At 40.8% G+C, this 25928-nt stretch overlaps 2 protein-coding genes and 1 long non-coding RNA gene across 16 annotated transcripts in view; 1 reads left to right on the forward strand and 2 right to left on the reverse strand.

Moving 5' to 3' along the window:
* ZNF407 (zinc finger protein 407) overlaps positions 1 to 581 on the reverse strand; it is a 343393-nt gene extending 342812 nt beyond the window's left edge. Inside the window, exon 1 of the mRNA XM_051612571.1 lies at positions 498 to 581. The gene's annotated coding sequence lies outside the window, so the exon portion shown is untranslated. The remainder of the gene's footprint in view (positions 1 to 497) is intronic.
* Positions 582 to 825: 244 nt separating this feature from the next.
* Positions 826 to 4215, forward strand: LOC127381803 (uncharacterized). The gene is made up of 2 exons (XR_007888810.1): positions 826 to 979; positions 3849 to 4215. It is a non-coding gene; the product is annotated as an uncharacterized LOC127381803 (long non-coding RNA).
* CNDP1 (carnosine dipeptidase 1) lies at positions 1505 to 25928 on the reverse strand. 14 transcript variants are annotated; one of them, XR_007888802.1, is made up of 16 exons: positions 25852 to 25928; positions 25349 to 25542; positions 21039 to 21154; positions 20458 to 20601; positions 18905 to 19067; positions 17681 to 17769; positions 15553 to 15774; positions 14032 to 14116; positions 13319 to 13479; positions 11792 to 11956; positions 11453 to 11594; positions 10894 to 11041; positions 7880 to 8691; positions 6755 to 6828; positions 2660 to 6419; positions 1505 to 2002 (listed from the first exon to the last, which is right to left on the reverse strand). XR_007888802.1 is itself a non-coding variant. In XM_051612574.1 (13 exons), exons 3-13 carry the CDS (start codon positions 21114 to 21116, stop codon positions 9944 to 9946), a joined length of 1482 nt encoding a protein of 493 aa, XP_051468534.1. In that variant the 5' UTR covers positions 21117 to 21154; positions 25349 to 25542; positions 25852 to 25928; the 3' UTR covers positions 8847 to 9943. The 14 variants fall into 14 exon arrangements, 2 of the variants coding, with proteins under 2 accessions (XP_051468534.1, XP_051468533.1); XR_007888804.1 differs by having other exon boundaries at positions 2660 to 8389; positions 8557 to 8691; XR_007888805.1 differs by having other exon boundaries at positions 2660 to 8086; positions 8172 to 8691.

A 25928-nucleotide genomic window follows, 5' to 3' on the forward strand; every position in this document is an offset into this window, starting at 1 on the left:
AGGGGCGGCCCCCCCCCCACCCCCCCCGCCCTCAGGGCCCGCGCATGCGCAGCGGCCCCGGCGAGCCCGGGAGTGGGGGGGGGAGGGGGAACGGTGACCGCGGCACGCGCCCTCGCTGGCCTCGCGCGCCCGCCCCGCCGCGCGCCCGCCCGGGCCCTGCGGCGCGGCGGGAGGAAGCGGGGCCGGCGGAGGCAGCCAATGGGCGCGCGGGGCGCGCTTCCCGCCCGCAGCGCCCCGGCCACTCAGCGGGCGGCGGGGGCGGGACGCGGGCCGGGATTGGCTCGGCGCTGGGGCCGCCGGCGGCCCGCCCACCGCGGCCGAAAAAAACGACGGTAGCGCAGAGGCCCAAAAAGCCCGAGGGGAGACGCCTGCCCCGCCGCAGGTCAGCGGCGGCCCCGCGGCCCGGCCGGCCCCCGCCGCCAGGCTGCGGAGCGGCGGCCCGCCCGGCGCCGGCGGGCAGGGCAGGGGGCGGCCGCGCTGCGCCCGGCCAGGCTTACCGCACGCGGGGAGCCGTCCGCCTCCGCTTGTGATGAGCTTGGTCACAAGTGGCGCGCCGTAGATTTCGCCGCTTTTGCGTCACGCCCGGCGCGCGCGCGGGAGGGAGGGAGGGGGGCGGGCGAGCGAGCCCCGCGCACGTCACGCGGCGCCGGGGCGGGAGCGGCTCGAGGGCCCGGCCTCGCGCGCCCAACGGCCGCCGCGCGGGGAGGGCGGGGGGGCGCGCGCCGCCACCGCCGCCACCGCCTTCCCCTCCCCCGGCCTGGCGGCGGGAGCGCGTGCGCCCGGGGGGCAGAGCCGGGGCTGGTGCCGCGCGGGGGGGCGTGAGGGGGATGGGCCCGAGGGCGGCGGGAGGAGCTGAAGCAGAGGAGACAACGCGCAGCCGGTCCGTCCCCGGGGTCGTCGTTTGAAAGGGACTCGAACTCTCCCGGCCGTCCCGGCGCTTCTGCCGGGATGCCGCTGGGAAGGGAGAGCGCGGACCGAGGTGAGGGCGGCGCGACGTGTAAAGCGGTCGGTGAGCCCGTGTGGAAACCCTGGTCGCGGGGCACGTGCGTGTGCTGAAAGCGGGTCACAGGGTTAGTCTGGTGCCAGCGTCAGGTATTGGACGTTTGGACCTGTTGGAGTGCGGTTGTTTGTTCCCAGGTGCTTGTTATTTTGAACATGCAGAGCATAATTTTAGGTTGGTATCACACAGTACGTTTTAGTCGGTGGAGTATCTTTACAGCACTTGTCATCCTTCAAGGCTGCTTTTTGGGGGTATAGGAAGGAGAGAACGGAGCACTGTGTTTTTGGAGTTCGCTGACTTCTTCCAGTCATACAGGGCATATAAAGCATGGTCAGGCTTACTAATGGGGCCGAACAACTGACAGTTCCATTTAGCCACTTGCTGGCCTTATGACACAACGTTGTCCATTCTGGAGTGGGTTGTAAAGACTTGAGAATGGTTTTAAGGATGAGCAGTGGCTACAACCTGAGCCATTTATCAGATGAAAACGGAGAACCCAGATGATAAAGATGGAAACGAATGAACAAGGTTTATAATGCATAAGGAGATAAGAACATAGGTACCAGAAGGCTCTGTCCAGTCCCTCAGGGTTATAGTACATATTTTAATTGTCCTCTGTATAACAACAAATCTACACAGGGGAAGACCCCTTAATTTGTAGTAAAAATATCTTTGTTTATATATATATTTACCTTTATAAGGACATCTAAAAACTTCAGTAGGTCATTGAGAGGCTATGGAAACCATTGTCAGTTTTAAGAACAATCTGATTAAGAACAGTCTGATTCTTCTTGATGTTTTTAAACATAGGAAAATAGGTTAAATAACCATTTGGTGTCCCACAATCTTCACTTTTTCTGCAGTTTACAAATTCCTTTTATGTGCATCTGAATTTTCGTAGATCTGGGCCTCAGGTAACTCCCTGTATTTAAATGTTTTCTGCAGCCAGGTTAGTATGCCAGGTCCATCAATCACTTCATCAGCTGCTTACCGAGGAGCAGCCTATTGGGGTAGAAGGTACGATTGTAAGAGCTGAAGTTTTGTAAACTGAAATATTTCTAACAGAAGAGAGGCAACATTTATCAGGAGTAGCCTGAAGAGGGAGCCATTGGTATTGTAGAAGCATCAATTAAGGCAGAATTGCTATTAGTAAAAGAAAAATTATGTCTTTGACAATTAAAAAAATATATTACAGGTCTAGTTATTAAATATTTACAGACATAATTATATTTAATATTCTGGTTTAGATATGTAAATAAATTTTAAGTCATGCTGAAAATGTAAATGCTTGGGTTTTTTTCTGAAATATTTTTACTGATAAAAATATTAAAATGCTAAGTAAATAAATCAGTGATTAATTAGTAAAGCATTTATTAGTTTTTTTAAATGGATTTTAAACATGGAATAGATCTATTTTCCAATTGAATATGACATTAGGAATTGTTTCTTCCCCACCAAAGTATTGATTTCATGAGAAATGTTACCATTAAAGAGTAGCATCAGCTCTTTACGTAGCTGTGTAACTTAGGTAGGAGAGGTAGACAGAGTTTTAATATTCCCTATTTATTCGTGTGCAGAAAACTCTCATAACTTAGTGATTATCATTACTAGAAATCAGTCATTTGGCAGGATGAAGGTAGTCACAATAGTCATACTTACGAACTCTGAATTACAGCTTTTGTTGTGCACATCAAATTTGTTTAGCAAAATAACATGTTGACCGTGGAACTTGATGATGGTCACGCAGGTAATGTCTCTGACCAGCCTTGCAAGGGACTCTGAGCTGGATCTATAGGATAGTCAAGCAGTCAGCTGTATTGGCCATAGGCATATCCTAAGCACCAGTATTTCTCCCCCAAGGTAGCAAGTTGTTGAAGAAAATCTGCATATGTTTTTTTCTATGCAATTACACCCATAAGAAAATATCATCAGAATAACTAGGATGTAAACACCAGGGATTTTTTAAGCCTTATCAAGTGGTGGTTTTTAATTGGAAAGCAGGACTAAATTTTTTCTTGTTGCAGAAATTACTGGGTGAAAATTTACTTCATGTATGTTGGTGACTGAATAAAAAGGCCTCACTGTTCCTTTCTGATTTGCTTAAGAGAATAATAAGTTAATGAGATAAATGTATGCATTCTTAGATAACCAATCTGAAAGGCATTCTAGTCCCAATCATGTGCTACTGTGTACATGATTGTACAGGCAACCTCTGGCTCTGGAGACCTGAGGAGGTGTGGCTATGTCCGGGCACAGCTGCACCTTTGTGCCAGGATATGCCACCAGGTTCACGCTGCCGGTGGCACCCATGCTCACACCTTCGTTAAAGGTTGTGCCTTCTTACTCACTTTGTCTTAACCTGTGGGTTTGCAGCCCGGTTGTGGCAGGTAACTCATATGAAGTGAAAGTATTTATCCATTTTCAAGTAAACAAAATGCTCGCTCCCTGATAGATACCTAGTGTTGAAGTTTACTATTGTAACATAGAGAACTTATACAAACAACAAAAATGTTGCCAGTCACCTTACAGGCTTTCTGTTTAGCTCCTAAAGAAATGAAACAGCTGGACTTGTTCCACTTTGGTGGATCATGTCAGCCTCTTACCCAAATGAACCTGAATTAATCTGAATTTCTACAGGATTAACGGTTACCCTTTTTGCTTTTTATTTGGATAACTGAAGACATAACTGTAGCTAAAAAAACCCCACCTTTCCTATTGCAAAGCAAAGGCAATATTTCTGTGAGTTTTCAAGGTGGTTTTTTTTTCTAGCAAAGTTATGATCTGTTATGAAGCTTGGACTTAACAGCTTTATAAGTGACCATTTCTAAAGTGTACTTACCTTTTTAAGTGATGATCCTACAGATGGCCAGTCAGCAGATCCCTGTGAAGCCTGCAACACAGAAGCACGAGCCAGGGATATCTCCATGTGCACTGAGCGATGTCTTCACACACGCAGTTGAGGAGTCAGACATGATCTTCAGTCTGATACTGAATAATCTTGAGTAGTACTCATCTAAAGCCAAGTTACAGCACAGCTGGGAGATGTGTAACAAGATGGATTAAAAGCCTAGAACGGCAGCCAGCCAGCTTTCTCCTCAGTATCACAGTAGTCAATATCACAAAAATAAATAAATGGTCATTTAAGGCAATTGTATATAAGCACAAACAATTAAAATGTTTTGCATACACAATACATAATATGCAAATGAGTGACATGACTTGTGTATCCATGGTTTTGTTGGTTTAAACTGTATCTTCATTCATTCCACTGCTTTTCAGTATAAAGTGGACTATGTAACTAACTTCTGGTATCCAAAATCTAAGAAACAAATGGCTTGAGAAAGGATGTACTTGCCAGATCTTATTGGGTCTTTCACTGTGGTTCAATGGAACTGTATCATTTGAAGCAGTCAGTGGAATGTCAAGAGTTGTTGCCAAATTGGCGATGGTAACCGTGCATACAGAACTTCCTGGCCTGTCTAGAGGATAAGTAAAGCAGTTCTAACTCCTGGATTTCTATGTGTGAAAAAGAGTGATACAAACATACATGAAATGAATATGTAATGGTTCTGCCACCACTTGTTTCTTCATACTAGAAATCTACATGTCAGCAGTGTGTCACGCTGAAAATTTTGAAGACAGGCTACAGTTTCAATTCTAAGTTCAGAAAACAAAAATATTCCCCTCAGCTCCACAAATAAAAAGACATGGCTAGCCCTATTTTTGTATTATTCTTACAGGTAGGTATAAAAAAAGTAAAAAAAGTAAAGGCATCTAAAGGACAGGGAACATTCAGTTGTCTGGCACTTCATGTTACTTCACAGAGAGAGATCACTAGAATTATTTTAAGACAGGTAGCAACATCAGTATTAGTCTCGTGTATGTAGACAACCTCTGGTTTCTTTTAAGTACAGCTATATATAAGTCTGTCTGGATGCTGACAGTGCCAAACCTTCAAGGATTTGTTTTTGTTGTACTGTGCTTTTTTTAATAAAAAGGTAATTCATTGCAGTAAAATGAAAGAGATTAATTTATTACCCTGTATCACCTGTTACATGTGAAGATGTCCAGCTTGCCAGTATTTACAGCTCTGCCACTGTATAATTCATCTCATGCAAACCCACAAAGCAAGTTTGTGAAGACAGATACCTCAAATATAAATATCAAGTCGGGGACATTATGCATCAAAAGGTTAACATAAAGATTTAATGTGGTATCAGATCAGAGAGGAACTTGCAAAGAAAGTCACGCTGCATGAAATACAGATTTAATCCTTAGTTTTCATCTTCACTGAGTCAGCATCTTATCTCCCTGCCGCGTGCACCCAAGTCCTGTTAGAGCTACATCCACTGAAAGAGGAACCTGTGTGAACTGTCAACTCTATGGGAAGCGTTTCCTAGCTACACACTGAAGTTCTGAGATGCTCATTGAGTGAGGAACATGACCATTTTTCATTGCTGACAGGATACACCTAGTGCCTTGTGTACTTTGAAGCTTAATCAAGATTTTAGTGTGGGTTTTTTTCCTCTACCAAGGCTAAATTTTCTTAACAAATACAACCCAAATTCAGTGCCTAGTTATGTTTTTGCAAGCACTTTTACACACATAATTTAAGTCCACGAAATAAAATCACAAACACAGCTGTCATTCCTGCCTTGAGGGGTAAACATGAACATGGCAAGTTTCACACAAAGAACCTGAAAGGAATTATGTGAAAACAAAAGCATGCTTTCAAATAGTATTTACAATTTTTAAAACTCCGTGAGAATAGACATAGTAACTAGGAACCACCTCCATCACCCATCTCAAGCAACTCATTCCACATTGGTTGCAGAATCAGCTGAAAATCTTTGCAGGAACTGCCCACCCTCAGGCTGGGCTGGAAATCTCCATCACAGCAGTCAGTGGCTCTTTCATTTACCTGCTTAGAAACCAGTGGCAAAACTAAAATGTTAAGTGCCTTGGGTTCAGTTCAAGCCCAAGCATCAGTTGAAAAAAAATCTGCAAAGAGCTTGCAAAATAGTATACCATCGTGCTTGCATTGTTGACAGGTCAATTTGAATTTCCTGTCTATTTTTGTGTAATCTAATGTAGCAGTATCCCAGGAAAACCATTTACTACATATTTATCAAAATGACCTGTAATGTGAAGTTGTTCTTCATACATGTTTCTAAAGAATGCAAGTGAGAGGATCACTGAAGTATTTGGCAGTAGAGCTAAGCAAAAATGCACTCTATTAACAAGGAACCATTCATATTTTTCTATTCATATATTTCTGTTTAAAATATTTATATAATTATTTACCTCTTAAAGGATACAATGTATCAGCACCTCAAGAAATACAGGTATATATGGACATACATAGAGCTGGACTCGGTGATCCTTACACATCCCTTCCAGCTCAAGATACTCCGTGATTCTATGATACAAGGTATAAATTTGAAAATCAATTAAGTTTCACCTTGAGACAAGAAGTGTTGGTAAAGAAACACACTTTCTTCCATAAGAGAGTAACACCAAAACTACGGCAATGTGTGCAGATCTGACCAATTCCACAGTCAGCATCTTTCTAAAGAAATCTTCTAAAAACAGACGTATTTGAGAAAGCAAGTGAAAAGAAAAAAGAATGAGAAACTGCATTTTTTTTTTTTTAATCCTAGAAAATCCCATGGTAGAAAATGTGTGTTTCTGTTAGCAGAGAGGACAGACTGTGGAGGTGGGTGAGAACAAGGGCACACAGTTACATACACTTACCCACGTGTGAGTTTTGCACACACAGGCAGCTTTCACACCCCAGTGATGAGCACCATGGAGATGAGCCAGAGACACTGAGCAGGATATAGAAAGCAATGAGATTGCATTCAGGACATTTTTCATGCATCACTATTTTAACTTTACATGTCACTTGCAGGTGGAAGTTTCCAGCAGAAAGAAGGGGATTGTGGCTCCTTGTTGGCACCAGCCACTGTGGCACGGGCTCCTGTGTCACAGGTGCAGGCACAGATGCACAATCTTCCCTCCCCCAACATGGACTATAGACATCCTTAACTAGCAAGGCATTGTATAACATTTTGTCAAACAAGCTAAATGCCGTATTCTGAGAGTAACAACTAGCAGGACTTAATGTCAAGCTCTTGGGAGTACTGTTACTGAAAAGGAAAACCATAACTACATGAGTTAGCCTAATCTTCCACTTTCACATGCTAAGTAGATGGTGACCTGATTAGTCTTTGTTCTCCGGAGGTTGCTCATCTCTCTGTGTCTTAAGTTCCTATTGTCAGCATCTTACTATTTTACACATTCTTCATTATTTTAGCTGACTGCCACATTTTTTAGTCTTCTCTTTACAGACACTACTTAAGGATTAAAAACTGTATTCATCTAGTATACAAAAGCAAGTTTCACATTTAAGCCCACTGATTTTAAACAGAAATTAAAATCTCCCAATTTACTCTTTCACATTCATAATTAATAGGGAAATATGATCCCATCCTTGAGCATTTGATTCCCTGTAGCATGGGAATGTTATAGGGAATGTATAGTCTACAAGAGGGAAGACTAGGGACAATGGACCAGGGAGACAGGCAGACCTTGACCCACTATGTCTAGGCACCTGGTGCTACTGGAGGTGCCCTGGGGTGCTGCATGCAACCAGCTGCTGCTCCACTGGCAGTGCTCACACAGGGCTTGAGTTGTGTCTGCCATCCACGGGGCATATTTCTCAGGTACTGTAGGACATCCTCAGTGGCACTGGGCATCCGAGTCTTGATACCTCAATCAAGCTCTCAAAGGTATAGATGCTGCTGTTGGACAACCCTAAAAAGCTATGTTCTTACTACCTGGATAGGTTTTTCAAAAGGCTAATGAGATGGTACACACCAGGAAAAAAAGGCAAGAGTGGCTTCCCCAGTCCTTTCTTTCACAGCCAGAAGAATTGGTAATTGAAGCTTTCTGCTGTTTCTCTCTTCTGGGACTGAAGAGGCATGAAGATGGTCTGCATAATTCATTGGTTTCACACACATGGTTTTAACTTGACAGTAAGTAGCTGGCTGTTCCAGAGCAGAACCTGATACTGTGCCTGTATTTCTAAAATGATATCCTCCTTGTTGACTGTATTTTTATTTTATTTCCCAAAGGGCAGCAGAAAAAAATATATCTAGCATAAGGTCACCTTTAGCTGTACTTCTTCATATTGTAGAGCCTATAGACAGCATGAAGTGTTTTCCAAAGCAGTTATAGTCCTAGAAACACAGCCTCTGTATCTCTTGCATGAGGAAATATACCACCTCAAACATCTCACCAAGCTTACTACTCTTCTCCTCTGCCAAATGGGTCATATTTATGAGTATCAGTTCTTTCAGTGACGGTTGAAGTAATTTTCTAAGGCCACTGCAAGACAGGAGATTGCAAGTAATGTTATTGTCAATTGTATGCCCTTAAATACTTCAACAAAATTAAATCATTTACCTTTATGGAGTGACCATAGCTTTTAAAGAAGAAATCTGCTCAGAGTTCTGTGCAGACAATGGAGTGGTCTCCCATGCAGTGTTCCTTACCATGCTTGTTCCTAGATGGTTTAAACAAGCAAAAGGAGCTGAGAGACTGTGGAGGACCTGTTTTGTGAGCTGATGATGTGCAAACTGGAGTCTTCTGATCTTGGAGGCTCAGTCCTTGTCTTGGAGTCCCCTTTCCTGACATGGGCACCAAAAGTTACACTGCAGTTACACAATCTGCAGAGCCAACTCAATATTCCTTTCTAGAGACTCCACATCTTTTGCCTGTAATCCCCTTTATTCTTGAAGGTTTTTACAGGAGAGGGAGGAGGGGAGAAAGGAAAGTTTCAGCCTACTTTTCATCATTTAATTGATGTTGTTTGTTTTAACAGTAGAGATAACACTACTAAGTTTTTTGTTTAAATTGGTTCAATCTCTTTGGTTGTTTGTAAAATAACTTAATGTTATAGTAAAAAATATTTTTTAAAATAAAATTTTAAAAAATAGATGTGAATTATGTAATTTGTGCTACATACTTTGCCTAAACAGCAGTCAGAACTCTCAACTACTGCTTTAAATTCAAAATACATAATTTGCCTTTGATTTAATTTTCAGTGTAAACTGAATTATTAAAAGTAATTAGCAACAACTAGTTGCTAATTGGATGAAAAAACACCCTTATGATGACAGACTTCAGCCAGCAGAGACATTTACAAAACTTTTTTTCTGTTGTACAGAAAAAATATGACATTAAGGAAACATATTATGCAGTGATTCTTAAAACTGTGGTCACAGCACAGTAAGAGGAGATTTCAATTAAATGGGGGAGAAAGGGCAGAATCCAGACCTAGAAGTGTTTATACACTGTTGCAGTTCTTTTTACCTCAGTGATTATTCCCAGAAGTAGATGTTAATATGCAAGTCTTCGCATGAATTTTAGGAATCTAATTGTATTGCATTTCCTATTTACAGCCTTCTGTGAAGGACGGGGAAGAGATTAACATTATCATGGACTTTTCTTCAAATAATTAAACAGTGACATTTTGTATATAGTGGGGGGAAAACGACAGTGTTGCGAATTGCTTATATTCAGAAACTGAGATAGGTGGCTTGAACCTGGGCATGCTACAAACAAATATAGTAATTTTAATAAAATATGTGCCAAAATTCCCATGGCTCTGATTTTTAGAACTAAACTGTAACATATTCCACTCAGCAAGAATGAATTATCCCTAAGCTTCTTTTATAGCATTAGATAAAAGGTCACTTGATTGAGCAGATCACAAATGCATGCCATTCAGAGCAGTATGACAAGTAATAGCATGGCTTTTGGGGGTTTTTTCACCAAGTCATACCCAGTGAATATGTGATTCATAAGTTTTTTCCAGATCAGGAAGTTAGAAAGTTTAAGACTAAAAAAGTCCTTTGCTGTTTTTCTCATGTTGGTCTATCAGTTGTCAGCCACCATGTTGGAAGTTTCAGCTAAGTGCTGATGTAGCTTTGATATCTCCAGGAAAAAGGCTGCAAACACTTTGGTTCCTTCAATGTAGTTGTGTCTATGAAGATGGAAAGAAAGAGAATGAAGCCCTGTCAGGCTGTTTTGCTCTTTAAATCAGTGGCATAGTCTGGTGCAGTTTTCAGAGTCTTCAAAGGAATTTGCAAGATTGGTCACCCATAAAAAAGGACTGCATGCACAGAAGTTCTGGACATCCTGCAATTGGCATTCCTATGAATGATCCATTGAGGAAACTTTTCCCAGTATCATGTCCCCTAATTATTATTGTCTGTAGCCACAAAGACTGAGGCTACACTGAGGGGCAACAAAAAATGATTTGAGACTTAATGTAGGATTCTGCAGTTCCTTGACCTCAGCAAGACTTGACTCAGAAGCTGCACAAATGTTCACAACACGCTGAATCATGTCTTGCCATGGCTCCTCAAAGAGTAAACACAAGTGGCAATTTAAGCTAGTTTTAATATAATTACATTAGTTTTGGCCTTTATATCCATGTATACTGAAACCCATTAAAACCCTTACTTAATCATTAGATTGTGTATGTTTGACTGGAATGCTTTGAAAATGACGCTGTGATGGAAAGGTGCCCATCTAACATCATTGTCTTTCAGACTGGAGAGAAATTTAATCAGCAGTGAAACGAAAATTGCCAATGCGATCTATTTAAAGACTGAGTAAACACTTTGTGAAAAGTCTATAGCTGTCTGCGTTAGATTGGGAATTCTGCTTTCTGCTTGGCACAGCAGCCAGTTTACCAGAGATAGTAGCTTGGGAATATCCAGTAGAAAGCAAGGCTTCCCGTGTGACAGTGCTTATGGGTGGGTACCCCAGGACTTCTATTCTCCACCCTCCTCTTACAGCACAAATGGATAAATACAAGAAACCTGCTTATTTTCTCATTCTGGGAGTGCTCTCCATCATCAGCTGCTCCGATTGGAAACATCATCACACTTTTCTGTGTTATAGTTTGAAACATTCTGGCAACAGGAATTGTTGAGCCATCCTGTATAAAATCTGGATCTTCTCCAAAAACTGAAATACACAGCAGGAATTAATTCATTAAGTGAAATAAATGTGTTGTCTTCAGCTACCAAATACTGACTATCTGCTCAAACATGAAGAGCTGCTGAGTTGGAATTGTTTTGAGTGTGTAGCCAATCGATTTCCTGAATCAGCTGCACTCTACAAACCTCTGGCTTTGTATCAGTACATGAAATAACTAAAGGAGATCTTCAGGCTGCTCCTATTAAATACACTCCAAATTCAGCAAGAGGTGGAGACCTCAATGGCTGAGCTCTTCTATCAAAGTCAATAAGACGAAACATCGATGAGGTATACGTGACTGTAGCACCAAATCAGGAAATCCCTTTTGCTGTATGGATGAGCACAATTCCCCTGCACACTTGCAGACACACTAAGAACTGAAAAGAGGGAGGAACGCACCTGTTTTTATTGCCCTTCTTGCTGCTTTATATACTGGCTCATTAACATCAGCGAGCCACGGCTTTGCACCCAAAGGCATGGACACTTTCAGTTTGTTTGGACTGTTCCTCTTGGAAAATACACCCTCCAAGTGCTCCGCAACCTGTGGGGAAAACACACTGCAGTTAGAAGTGTTCACAGCTTCTTGCAACTCAGCTTACACTCATTATTTCTGCTTCTGCTCTAAGAAAAAAATAAATGCTCAAAACTTTCAGTTTTCTGCTTTGCGTGTAAATTCATGAGGTGCTAAGAGTGACTTTCTTTACACAATAGAGGCCAAAGAAAAGGTTTGCCTCTTACCTGTTGTTTCACAACCGAAAGGTCCATGTGGGGGACCTGACGGATTGAGAATTTGCCAATGACTTTTGCCGGAATGACAGTTTTAATTCCTGGTTCATGAAAAGCTCCTTCAATCCCATGAATAGAGAGAGAAGGGTAACGCCACAGGTGTAGAAGTATTTCTTCCTTCAAAGAAATAACATTGAAAATATAAGGGATGACACTGGAGTCATTCACTAATTATGTAAATTGATGTGATGGAACAAACTTTTTCCGTCCTAAAATTTGTATTTGGTGACCTCTGCATTTTAAAGATACTTGACTTGTAATTTAAATCCATGCTCTTATATTTTCATTTAAAACAATACTACTTATTTCAGTCAGCATTTATTTACCTTTAGAAATATTTGGATGAGAGCAGCTTTTCATACACAGCAAGAAAAGCAGAACATTATTTTAAAATATCTTGGAAGTAAATTTTTCTAGTGCAAACAAAAATCAGAACAACTTCTAATCTGACCATCTTTTGATCTCAGAACTTCTTACAGGAGAAACCTGTAGCCTGTTTAGCCAAATGATATCAGGGAAGAAATTCTATTAACGAGCATTAAATAATATGAGAGCTAAGATGTAACCAAGTTGATCTGTCTTTTCTGGAAAAGATAAAAAGGGTTTAAAAAAAAAAAAAAGTATCCTAAGGAGGAAAGGAGAAACATCTAAACCCCAGGGCATGACTCCTTTCCTTCTACTCCGGTTTCAGGAGATTAGAGCTTTTTATACACATAAAATTTGCACCACTTCCTCCTCATATAGGTAAAGCACCAAACTTATTTAGTGTAATTACAGCATACTTCTACATTACTGATTATTACACTCTAGCTTAGGCTAATTCAGAGGCTTTTTCATGGAAATAAAAGCATCCATATTACAGCATGCACCAGTATAAGTACATTCCTGACAAAAAAATGAATCCCTTCCTTTCTCCCAGCTGCCACTCTTGTGCACAGAGATCTTTCTGAGCCAGCCTTTACCTGCTGTTTTTTATTTAGGATGTGATTTTTAAATGTTGGCAAAGAGACGCTTGTAGCTTTGGGTGCTTTTTTGGCATGCTTGACAGACATAAAAATCTCATTTAAACCCATAAAAACCATCCAAAACACATCTGCCTAAAGCTGCTTCCCATTTCTTCATTCATAGTACAAATACTTTTCTACTATGTAACCCATATATAGCGTTTTAATGCTTATTTTTTCTGGCTGGTTAGGTCAGGGGGAGAGGATCTTCAGTGCAAGAGAGGAGGGGCAACACTCTTAGTTTTGTGTTATTAATTTTCATTGATTATTCATATTTTGGATCACTTTCCCCAAATGCAGTACCTTGCATTTTCAGCAGATTAATTTTATTTCCCTTTTAATGTTCTGTGCTCCTTTATTCTATTTTGAGTTTGCCATTGACTGAAAATTTCTTTCAGTTTGGCTTTATACATAAATGCTACAAATGTGTGATTTAAATTCTTTCTGCTGACCATTTATACAGATTTTACATTACCTTGGTGTCATAGAGGAATTTTTTCACTCCACTGTTATTTTTATGTTCCTCTAGATCAAATTCAATCGATTCATACAATTTCATCTCCTTCTCTGTCAGGGCAGCAATGCTGTCATAGATTCCAGGGATCTGAATACGACCTGTGGGATCCACGAGGCTGTCTACAAAATAAGACAGAGAGATCAGTACAAGTGGGACCTGTTTCTTCCGCTTGGCAATCACACCACCTTTGCTCTTCTGCCTAACTCTATCAAATGATCAAGCCTAACAGCTAACTGCTAGAATCTGTTTGCATCCATCAAGTTGTAGCACCTATGTTAATGTATTTTTATATTTATTAATAAAACCACAGAGCTGCTGTTTGTGTGTAGGATGAGGTGGGTCAGCCCAGCTGCTGACATGAAAACATCATGCCGAAATAGAAATCAGCATTAAAAGTCAAGTTTCACTATGTGTATATGTATTTAAGTTGCCAGCAATCCTTAAATGTTCTTGGTTGACACATGACTGCCATCGGCTTAATGGGCTGAAGCGACATTCCCCTCTTCAGCTGCTGCCTGCCACCATAGCTATGCTGAGATTTGGAAACCTGGGAGTCTTGCTTCAATTAGACTTCCCTTACTTAGATCAATTAAATATGACACTTATCTTCATTAGGCTGATTGCTAGCTGCTGTTCCCCAGTTCCTCCTGAATAAGGCCATGTGTTATTACCCAGCAGAGCTATCAGGTCCATCAGCGGTTCATGAATGATGCCTCCAAAAGTTCCAGAGTGAAGGTCCTTGTCACCACATTGAACCTGCACCAAAAACACTGGTGACATATAAACACTCCTTACCTTATTCTTCTGTGAGTGTTTGTTTTTGTGGCAGGTGGTGACTTCAGTTGTTTGTTTGGTTGGGTTTTTTTTTAAATGAGCCCAGAAATTAATAGAAAACCCTTATGGGTTTCTACTTGTAAAATGGAAAACTTCATGTCAGGAACAATCTGCTTCTAGTGAAGAGAAGACAGGGCTTTCTTGCTAACAACTAAAGAGAGAAATTCAGCTGTCTATAGCACTTACAGGCATTTTAAAACAAGGGTAGCTCTCCAGTCCCTCTTTCAGTAAGATTAAATACATCATAAGAGAAACATTTGCATATTAGTGTTTCTAACATCACAAAATACATTGTTCAAGTTCTCTAGTCTTTTTATTTCATATAAAATCTTCATAGCAAAGACAGGAAAGAACTTTACTTGTTTTGCATTAAGAATATGTATGTCCAACCTAAATTCCAGATTGCAACAAATAAGTTTAGAAGTCACTTGAATCATACAGCTTTAGAATAGGGAGAAGCATTTGGTTTGTTAAATTGGTTGTTTTTCCAGACACATCTTCATACACAGGTTTATAATAAACTATTTTCCTACAACAGAATTATTTATTCTTCTCTAAACCTCATTACAGCCCAATGTCTGGTAGCAGATACAGATCATTTTGGATGTTTTAATAGCAGCATTTTTCTTAAGCAAGACTTAGAATAATTGAATCAAAACTGCCCTGGCTCTTTTTTGGTTAAAAACAAATTTAATGCTATTGCAGATATAAAGGTTAATGCCAATTTTTCATTAGTTCTCTAGTTCTTTAATCTTCTCTCTGCATTCGTTTTATGCTCCATCAGGAAGTTTCCAGATGAGAAATTTCTGCTCTTCATTTCACAGTAGTTCATTTGGCTGTTAAATATACTACAGTGCACTATTATTTGCTTCTGCCAATGGTTACAAAAATTTTGTGTGGCTTTTAAGCCCAGAGATCCAACTAAATTGTGTCCCTTTAGGCAGATATATCACACTACGCAGTATCTGCTGCAAAAAGGGCAGAGCTGCATAAGAAATGGTTTTGGAATGACAGTCAGGGGGTGTAGAGATGATGCTGCAACAGAACGGAGTTGGTGTGCAGAGAGGGGGACGAGAAAAGGCTGGGAGAGCAGCAGGAGAGTAATGGGATAGGAAAAGGATCAAGGAGAGAGACTAAGTGGAGAAATTATAATTGAAAAAAAGTTAATGAACGTAAATAAGGTTAATTGAACTGAAATGAGGTGGAAAATCTGCTCATGCAAAAAAGGATATGGAAGAAAGGTCTGTACTTGTAAATACTGAGCTTGCTCTCAGTCTTTTTCTTCATGTAGTTGTGATTACAGATATAGCACTGCTCTCTGGTCAGGAGCCCAGTTCAAAGGAACCTGTATCCTTTACCTCCACAAAGAAGCAGGCATTTCCCCGACTCCCATATGTAAGGGCAGGCTTCTTGTTGCTGAGCCAGAGGTTGTCCGAAATCACAATATAATCAACATCAGAGAAAAAGCACTGTTTTTCTTCTTGAAGTAATTTTTCTAGCCCCAAGGACCCTGCTTCTTCCATGCCTTCAATTACAAACTTGAAGTTTACTGGCATGGCCTGAATGAACGTAAGAGAAATCTGGTAAAAGAACAAACATTTTCAAAAATAAAAACAAATAATCTTAAAAAATCAAAAGCAGACTGGCTTGTAGCACATGCTGTGTCAGGAAAAGATGCAGGATATACAACTTGTTTCCACAGAAAGGGCACTGATAAACATATGCATGTATTTTCCCCAGAAAAACTTGTTCTTCTTGTTTTTAAACACTTCTCATTTTCAAAGGAGAGTTTCAGTGATGTCTTTTTTCCCCTGTTTCCAGAATACTTGCTGGGTTGTCTCATAAAATGGGATTTCTCTCAGTACTATTAAATATTCTAATTGCTTCAGACAGCCTGTGTAATAACAGTTGCATTTTCACAAAAAAATTCCAGCCTCTTGTATTTCTGCTGTTAGTGCCCATGAGAGGAACCACTGGCAGACATCCACTGCTGCGATATTCCCAACATCTTATCTATCACCAGAGACAGTTACACAGTGGTAGAAGTGCTGCTGGTTATTCCACTGTAATTGTCCTTTTAGCACACTTTTATCCGTTTGCCAGCGAGTTCATAAGGATGTATTTCCAAGGGTAATGAAGAAAACTTTTATTACAGAACAGTGCGAGTTAGAAATGTTGACACATCCCATAGAAGGAATAAATTTGAGCTGAGTTTCCCATTCCAATTCATTTTCTCATTACAACTTCTAAGATGTTTTATCTTTTGATGCGATGCTCAAATGAAATGCTGGGACAAATGTGTAGAATTAAATGAAGTTGTGTTATGGATCGGTTCACTGAACCACCACCAAAAATTTAGAAACAAACCGTTCATGAATATTGTTTGATGGTCTGTGCTGTTTTCCAAGGAAAGACTTCAAATTATAAAGATTTCTTTTTGCTTGTTTGTTAAAATGCCAAAATAGCTACTAGTGATTTGAAAAACTGAAAAGATGCAGAAAGACAGCCCCATAACCTTATTCACTTGCAACAGCTAACCTGTAGGGAAACAACATGTGGGTTTGCTTGCACTAAAGAGACACTGAGGTCATTTCAGTAGTATTGAGGCAAGAAAAATATCAGTTTTCCAGATGGTTGCAAAAGGACTTTAAAAGTAAAGACTTACGGTCAATTTGTGCCATAATGTCATGAGAGGCTCAACAATCTAACAAAATGTGTCATGCAAATTCACCTTAAAGTGTGCTCGCTAACCAAGTTACAAGCTTAGACTATACATGGGTTTAGCTTTGCACTGGGGATACAACCAGCCCAAAATTATTAAATATGCAGACTGATTTAAAGATAACTGTGTTGGTTACTGTAATAATTTAGGCAAAGATTTGATTCTTAGAGATGTGTCATGCTGTAAGCGAGTCCGTTTGTAGTTGCATAATGCATCCATTCAGAGCATTTGCTTTGATAAATCTAATACATCGTTGAAATAATATGAGCATTTAGAGCATTATATAGGAGCATTTTTTGATACTTGTTCTCTGCATGCACATGCATAAATTGAAGGCAACTTATGGGTGGACAAACCCAAAGACTCAGAATATCACAGCAGAGATGGGTCTTCATGACCAATCTGTGATGTATGTTATTTTACCGTTTTAAAAGCTCTGAAGAGAATAGGGTATCAGTGCTCTTTATGGCATGGAATATGTATTGAATGCTTCCCCCAGTGTGTTTTCCTCTGCAAGGCAATGACAGCAATACCATATTTACATTGCATACAGACTGTTCAAAGTAGAAATGCTCAAGGACAGATTCTTACTGGAGTGGGACCAGTGCCCTGGATACAGCACTAGAAATAAGCTAGTATTTCAAAATGTATCCAGTCTGTTGGGACAGAGACATTACCATCTAACTCACAGGAAGGTAAATGCATCCATCCAGAGAGATGATATAAAACAACAACAACAACAGTAATTCCTCATTGATACCTACTAATTTCAAGGCTTTAAATGTTTCCACTGCATTTATCCAAGCTAAGACAGGCCCTTTATTATCTGTTGCTCCACGCCCATAGAGATTTCCTTAAAAACAAAAGAGGGAAGTTTTTAAGCAATCTTTAAAACTTCTTTTGTCACATCTATGTAATCAGCAAGTTTCTGTTGCCACAGAAGCTGTAGTGTTGTGTCAAGTGAAGTGTCAAAAGAATTGGGATTTCATTGCCTTGTTTTAAATAAGGTAATGGAGTGTTTTGCAGTGGGACTGGTACACTTTTTCCCCCCCACCTTTTATACCCCTCAGATTGTGGTTTCTGCTACATGCCAGTTTCTGAACTTCACTTTCATTCTTAGGTGCTGTTTGTTTCACACCAGTCATGCCTGGAGAGTCTGCACAATATGCAGCTTCTGTGCACATCAGCCAGCCCAGGTAACAAGCAGCAAAAAACCTACAGCTGAACACCACAATAAAAATATGAAGCTAAAAGTTTAGGTACTTTTTTTTCAGATGTTCAACTGTACAGTTATATACAGGGACAGATTTCAGTTTAATGTACAGATACATCTGTTTCATAGACAGATAAATCTGTGGACTGCCACTACAACATTTATATGTGACAGTTCCCACTGGAGGCAGAAGAATTACTCCAGTAAGGGTGTTTGGAATGGGTCTGAACAGATGGGAATGGGCAATTTAATGGCTGTAGGAGAGGCCTGGGAATCAGGATTTCTGGTTCTTGATCTTACTTGCTGCTGACCCTCCATCCTTAATTTTGGTTCTTCAAGTAAATGGAGCTTTTCATGCTCAGCTGGCTGTAGTGGAAGGATGAGTACATTAAGGGGGACCTCTCATTCTTCCACCACCACTGTGGCAGGTGGCGCTACTAAAGGATTATGAAGCAAGAAAGGGAAGTGCAAGGGAGGATAATGGCTCATCCAACAACCCAACAAGAATTTTAAAGCAGAAATGGATTATCTATTGAATACTCTATAAAGTGGCATTAACCTCATGTGGCTCCTCCACACCAAATATTAGGCAATCACTGATGGGTCTCACTACTCACAGCATGGTCATCAAGACTCAAAGCCACTGGATTTGTGCCACAGATTTCCATGGGAAAATTTCCTCATACTGTGGTTAAACACACAGGAAGCCTCTTAACCCACAATCTCAGAGTCATGTATCCAAATAACAATACAAAAATTATGACCAGATGCACACCATTGATTTCAGTCAGTGTGTAAGGGTCAGTTTTCCAGCCATCTTCCTTTTTGGCAGGCTGCACATCTACATGGCCATAGAAACATACAGTGGGGTTTTGGGGATCCTTCCCCAATTCTCCCAGAATCACAGGAGGCAGCGGGAGGTCCTGACCATCCGGTAACTGTGGAAAAACATTTCAAAAAAAGCAGCAAGGAAAAAAACTTTTGAAAACTTGCAAACATTATATATATTAAAAAAAACCAAACAAACAACAACAGAGATCTTAGTGTTGAAAATCATTCTACATACTCTTTTGGCTCTTGATTTTATTAGGTCCACAAATTTGACTTAGAATCCAGCTTTCACCTACACAGAAAAACAAATATTTTGCTACCCACCTGCATAGGTTCTGCAGGGACTTTTTGGAGCTCTTCTAAAATGTTACTTTCATAAATGCCCTCATTGCTAAACTCTTACCTCCCAGCACTGTAGAAGACAAAGTGGGCTGCATGGCAAAAGCATTTGTTGTGACACTGAAATAGTCAAAAGCCACAGAAACTGATTTGGGCATTGATTTTACCGTGGAGGGATCACAAGGGGCCCGTAACTTCAAAGGCAGAAACAAAACAAGGTTTTGCTGGCTTGAGGCAGCAGCATCTATTTCAGACTGTTCAAAACAGGTCAAAGCTCTAAACTAATCCTGTAACCTGTGCTGTGCAGAGCAGATCTCCAAATTGGCAGGGAGAGGCTGGGTGTCTCCCAGGAGAGAGAAATAAGAAGTGAAGAAACGTTGTGTAGGCCCTTGTATTCACCAGTAATAGCAGCCTGTATCCATCTGTTCCAACACAAAAATGTAGCTGCTTGCCCAGCAGTAGAAGGAAACATGAATTTCATGAAACAATATTTTGTCCCTAGGCAGAGAATCATATCTCTGGTCTCTGCTCCAAAAACAGGTAATCCATTCCCCGCTGTTACTGACACAGACAGGCAGGAAAGAGCCCCTAGCTACAGTAAGGTAAGTAACCTAGGGACAAAGATTTCTCAGAGACTAACTCTTGTCTGTTTCTTTCCACCAAACATCAAGAAAATGGTTTGGAGCATTTGTCAGAAGCTCCCAAAACCAAAGACGACCCTCAAGATGACCCTTTCTATCTGGCAACACTTTCCTTGTAGAAGCCACCTGCCTCATATAGAGACTTTGTTGACAAACTGCTGCACTATCTTGCTTCATCACTCAGAAGAACGTAAAAACCATCCCTGGGAGGGAAAAAAAAATATCTAAGTTTTGCAAACTGCTTCCTTCCAGTTAAAAGCATCAAACTGTCCCTGCTATGCAGAGAACCTATGTTTGCATTTGGATTGTCTGTGTGATCTCCCAAGTCTGGTCTCAGTCTGAAGAGACAGATTTCAGCAGGCATCATGTACCTACAGAACTGTTGATAAATAGTTATCTAGCTACCCAAAATATCAGTAAGTCATAACATACATATGCATATATATATAGCACTGAATATAATAGGTTAAGCACATGTGCAAGTATGATGTTTTAAATGCAAGAATCAGACAAGCACCTGATGTAACCCCAAATTTACTAAATTAACAGTGGCTCCCAGTGCTCCAAGTCTGTCTGCTGCCAATGCCATCATTCGTATTACTTCTTTCCTCAGATCTGGTTGAACAGAATCGCTTTCCACTGCCACCCATTCCTTAAGATCCTGCACAGGAAGGAAAGAACTGCAGTTAAACCACCCAGGATACTGCTGTGTTTGGCCTTTGAAAACATGAGAAGTGTCACATTGGAAGATTGTTTCATTTCCATCCCGTCACAGCTGTGTCATGGGTGCTATGTATATAACTTTTCTTAACTGGTAAAGGTTTGTGAGTTCTCCCATGTGGGTGTATTTTGGCTCAGTGGAGACTGTCTCTTTGCCCACTCAAAGTATACCCACAGCCACTTGGATGATGGAAGTCCCCGTGAATCCCTTTTCCATCCAGAGGGTTCCCAGCACAGACTTTCCCTTTGCAGCCTTGCTTGCCAGGTGTGAAGCCCTGCTTGTTGCCTTATTGGCAAACACTCTTCTGGCACAAAGAGCACAGGACTCTGGGACATCCATGCTGCACTCCAATCCTTTCACTGCAATATAGTTCCTACCTCAATGAAATCATTTTGGTGTACGTCAATGTACTGGAAGATCTCCATCTCCAGTACCGAACAGGATGGTGAGGACATTCCTGCCTTAAAGAGTGCAAGGCTGAGATGGATTCTATCTGAAAGTTAAGGATAAAATTCAAGATATTAGAGAAATCCTGCAATACAGGCTTCTTTTCAGTGCTAGGAAGCATTGACAGGTACAAAGTGCTGAGCATATTTAAGTCTCATTTAAGTCTTCAAGCCAGGAGAAAGTACACCTGAATCGTTTTATCACAAAATCTGCAGTCAATTTGTGGTCAAATTTCTGGAAGAAAGTGGAAAAAATTACCAAAGAGTAAACAGCTTCACAATTTCTGCTTCGTAAGTAAATTAAAGGAAGTGTTTTCTAAAGAAACATTTGTTGCATCATTTTTCAATGCACAAACATCAAATTGTGTGTTCTGGGAAGACAACCCAAGGGGAAGACTTGCAAACACCAACTCATACCAACAGCCCAGAAGACTCATCTTTCTTTTTGTTCATTTTCAGAAGGGGAGAGAAGAATGGATTCACTGACACAGGTTGCATATTTTACATGAATAAGGGAGAACAATCCTGACACCAGAGAGAATTGGACAATAGCTTTTGTACTTGAATAACAACGTCAATACGGAAACACCTGAATAGTGCAGAAGTAATTTAGTACCTGCAAACCTCTCTGCCATCTTGTTTTTGACAAGATGAGTGAAGATCTAAAAACCATAAGATTTTAAAAAGTGGGGGTTTTCCTTCCTGCAGTTTTCCCTTCCTGTTTCCTTGAAGTTCCTGCTCTAGTTTCTTGAATAAATGTTAGCAGAGTAATACTTGGATTGTTAAATACTTGTCTGGGCTAAATTCACGATCAAGATCAAAACCCAATACTGGTTCTAAAAATATTCTGTAGTGGCAACAAAATGTGCAGTTGCAGGTCCATCCATGATTCCTTAACTTCGATGCATTTCTAAGGTGATAAGCTATAGTAATATTAATAATTCCAATTATGTTTCTCTGACAGAGAAGAAAGATTGAAAATCCAAGCATGATGAACAAGAGGATAGAAACATTATTCGTTTGGGCTGGACATCCTGGCTGTGTGAAAGATGGTCCTCATTTTCCAACCTTTCCTTGCAAACAAGGTTGCACCCACATTGCTTGTGACAATTGGACCCTCTCTGAAGTAAAGCTTTGAGAAGGCCCATGACACTACATGTAATCCCCAGTGTCCAGTTCCTGACATCTTTTGACAATGAAAACACTGGTGTTGAAAGAGACCAAATGTCAGTTTTGCAGGATAATGAAGCTGCAATGCACTGCTACCAAGATGACTTGTTAAGTGAGACAAGAATATTGAAATTTGGGTGGGATTTTTAGGATGGAGAGATCAAATGTAAGCATATTATTTGCTGGAAAAGAAACCCTTAAGTGCTGATCAAAGTACCCTTTTATTTTACATTGTTGTCTCCATGAAAAGGTAAACCCTGCCTCCAAGAGATGGATCTAATCAACCATCTCTTTCAAATATTCCTCTCCTCAGTAGTAATCCCTAAATCAAAAGGGATTATTACAGAAATCTTTAAAACATGCATGAAAAAATAAAATAAAATAGCACATTTCAAAAGAGACAAAGCAGCTTGAGGGATTTGGCAACAAAGATGTGGTGGAGAATGAAGTTTTGGGTTTTGGTAGCTTAGGTTATAGTCATCCTTGGATAGAGCTTCAGCAGGTAAGGTTCAACAGGAGTTTTGCAACAAAGACCCCAGACTTAAAACCCCCGGTCTGGCTATTTCTTCCAGCCTTGGACTGTGCAAGTGACTGCAGATATTTTGCAACTGAAGTCAATTTTATAGAGGGCACGAGCACATAGGAGTGCAATCACAGACATAGTCAGGAAGACTTCCCAGGCTGCCCAAAGCAGACAACACCAGGAGTCCCAGGCTGGGGTGGTGGTAAAAGTTCCCTGATGAGCAGAGTTTCTTGACAAAGAAGAGATGGGGAAGTGCCCAGGTAGATACAGGAGGGCATTAGAGCTGGGACACTGCAGGTCATGTTCTCAAGGAGCCCAAGGTACAAGGAGATGATCAGTATTAGGTAAAAGCTGAACATGTTAGTTGCTTTATGCTTCTGGGGGGCCAGACAATGGCCCCACCTGCAAGGTGTTGCTGGGTCTCACTTTAGCCAGCAGTGGGTCCTCAGAAAGCAAACTTTAACTTCCCACTGGTCCTTATTACCAGACATTGTGTGTTCCACCTCCAAGATGGGTCTAGCACAGGGGAGCTAGTTCCCACATGGGCTGAGGAGAGGATGGGACCCCCACTCCAGTGGATACATTTTTTAGGGGCTCCAAAAAAGTGCAGGGCACTGCACCCCCAGAAGAGTGATAGGAACAGGCACTGTACAATGTGGTCATTCATCCAAGAGTGGGATAGATCCTAGTTTTGCCACAAGCATTGCCAACCAACAGGTCAAGGGATCCTAGCATGCAAGGATTTTAGTCAGATGTTGGTCTAGAGAGAATTTTTGGCTACCTTAATTTACCACAAAGCCTGCTAGATGTCTCAGTTTCATATGCATTTCATTCATTTCTACCTTGCCTTTTCCAAGTCCCAATTTGGAAAATATTTGTAAGAGGCCACTGAATGTGCCCTCATTTAACCTTACCATAGAAAACCAGACAGGCTTCCCTGGGTTCAATTACTTACAAATTAATACTTTCTGGACATGCCACACTTGAACAAAGAGGATCATAACACTGGTCAAGAACATAGCTACTAGAGTAACCAAGCTCATGCAATAGATAAGTATCAGTATCTTCCCACCATGTATTATTTTCCCTCTTTCTGTTCAAGTATTCAATTTTGCTGAATTCTGTGCATTTGCACTCTAAAAGGAATGAGTATACATATAGTTGGCACCTTATGGTGACTTGAAGGAACTCATATCTTTCAGTATTACATGAAGGTGAGAATCACAAAAGGGCTGCTTATACAGGGGACACACACTGTGGTGATGGTATCTTCCTTTTTTTAGCTGCATTACAGACAAATGACCTGGAAAGATGCAGATGAGACATATGTCTCCAAGGCATGTTTCATTAGCTTTTAACTAGTTAAGAAAACAAAAGGAGAAAACTAAAATTCTGTGGAGGAAAAAACAACAAGGATTCAAACAAGCAAAAAATCCTAGAAATATCAGAAATTATTCTGTGATATTTTTGAAATAGAGACAGACTTCAATAAAAGCTCATAGAATATCACAAAAATAGTTGTATTCATAACAAAAATAAGCATGAACAGTGGCAAAGTTGGGAAAATGGACATAAGGAGATACCTACACGGTTGTCCAGAGTAGCAGAGTGTACCAAATACTAGTAAGTCAAACAAGAAATTAGGTAACATCTTGAGGGAAGGAGGGCAGTAGCAAATGGAACTTCATCTCTTAATGCTCTACTAATAGACAATGCTGCTACAAAGTATTTATATCACAACTGGGAAAGCTTGTGTAAAAAAGGGAGCTGGTTTAATAAAACAGTAGAAGGATTTCAGGCAAGGCTAAAATAACTCAGTGTTACAAGGAGAGGAAAAATTATTTGAAAGGATAATAAAGCCTGAGGAGGAAGGTGGTGGAAATACCAAACAAAGACTTCAGTGTTCAATTTCAAGTGTATTTTGTTAGATCTCATGTTAAAAAGCAGTTGCTGCTTTGCAGAAAAATGTAGTATGAGTATTTTTAGAAATAATGCATGACAGTCATGCAGTTTCTCTTCCTTCATTCAGTAGTAGTAAGAACATTGTGTCTCACTTCCTCCCATCTTTAAAAGTACTGTTAAAAGAAAACTTAGTGTTCTTAGGGGGTGATTTAATAAGAAATCCAGGTTGATTCTTTAACTATGTTGGCTATCTGATAAAATATCAACTAAACTTACAAACATTTGAGGAGCAATTCCTGAACGTTCTTTCCTGCCCTCCTCTCTGTTCCTGAAACGTTTCATGTGCTTTCCTCTCTGCAATGTGGCATTTGAAGTGTGTGCGTGGGGAGGGTGCCAATGAAAACTGAGCATTTTGCAACCAACCCAAAGAAAAACAACCATCAGAAGTTGCCTAGTTTGCAAACAATATAAAGAACATTTGACATGAAAGGAGATAAAGATGTGTATGGCAGTAGGAGCTAATTTGTCAAACCAACAGTGGGATCCATTGAAAGGAACATTCCCTCTGTGCAATCACCATCAAGGAAGATAACCAGGTTATTATTTAACTAACTTTAGCAACATTCATTGCTAAGCGTCCTCCTACCTTTGGTGGAAGCAGGCAACCAAGCCTCAGTCACCTCTCTAGCTGACCAGGCGAGACCCTTGGAGGAGGAAGATGGTGACTTTTCACATGGCAGTTCTTGAGCACAGCCCTGACCATGTACAGTCACTGTCACTGCAGGAGCTGCAGAGATCCAAAAACCTGCGGGGGGATGATCACGCACTCACAGAGCTTGACTGCATTTGGAGATGATAACAGAAATGTCAGCAAGCCAAATAACCTGTATAACAGCCATGAAAATGTTTGATGGAAAGCACAGGTAAGGTCTGGCACTTGCTGGCAGATGATCCTGCAAGGCCCAATGCTATTTCCAGCAATCAGCTCTTAAAGTGTTGTAACATGAGCTGCCTTAAGGGCGTTTGGGCAAATGGCAATGACTAGCCCTGCCCCTGCTCAAGCTGAACCCCTTGGAGGACAAAGCGAATCACTGTTTATCAGTTCTGTTTTGCTGTAACACAGATGATATTAAAAAAGAAAGTACTTACCTCTTTTTGCACTTGTTTTGCAACTGCCCTTATGGCTGGTGATGAGAGCTTGAACTGCAAAGATGTCCTCTTCCACC

This window comes from Apus apus, chromosome 2 (genome assembly GCF_020740795.1).
Source record: "Apus apus isolate bApuApu2 chromosome 2, bApuApu2.pri.cur, whole genome shotgun sequence".
Lineage (NCBI taxonomy): Eukaryota > Metazoa > Chordata > Aves > Apodiformes > Apodidae > Apus > Apus apus.

What these genes read in the sequence shown, in the direction of transcription:
- CNDP1 (XM_051612573.1), bottom strand. Translation starts at nt 21,116, where the DNA reads ATGTCCTCACCATCCTGTTCGGTACTGGAGATGGAGATCTTCCAGTAC. An exon ending in TAAATTTGGGGTTACATCAG is followed by an intron (nt 19,068 to 20,457) that starts GTGCTTGTCTGA and finishes GTTTTTCCACAG; the next exon opens with TTACCGGATGGTCAGGACCT. An exon ending in AATTCCTCTATGACACCAAG is followed by an intron (nt 11,957 to 13,318) that starts GTAATGTAAAAT and finishes ATTTCTTTGAAG; the next exon opens with GAAGAAATACTTCTACACCT.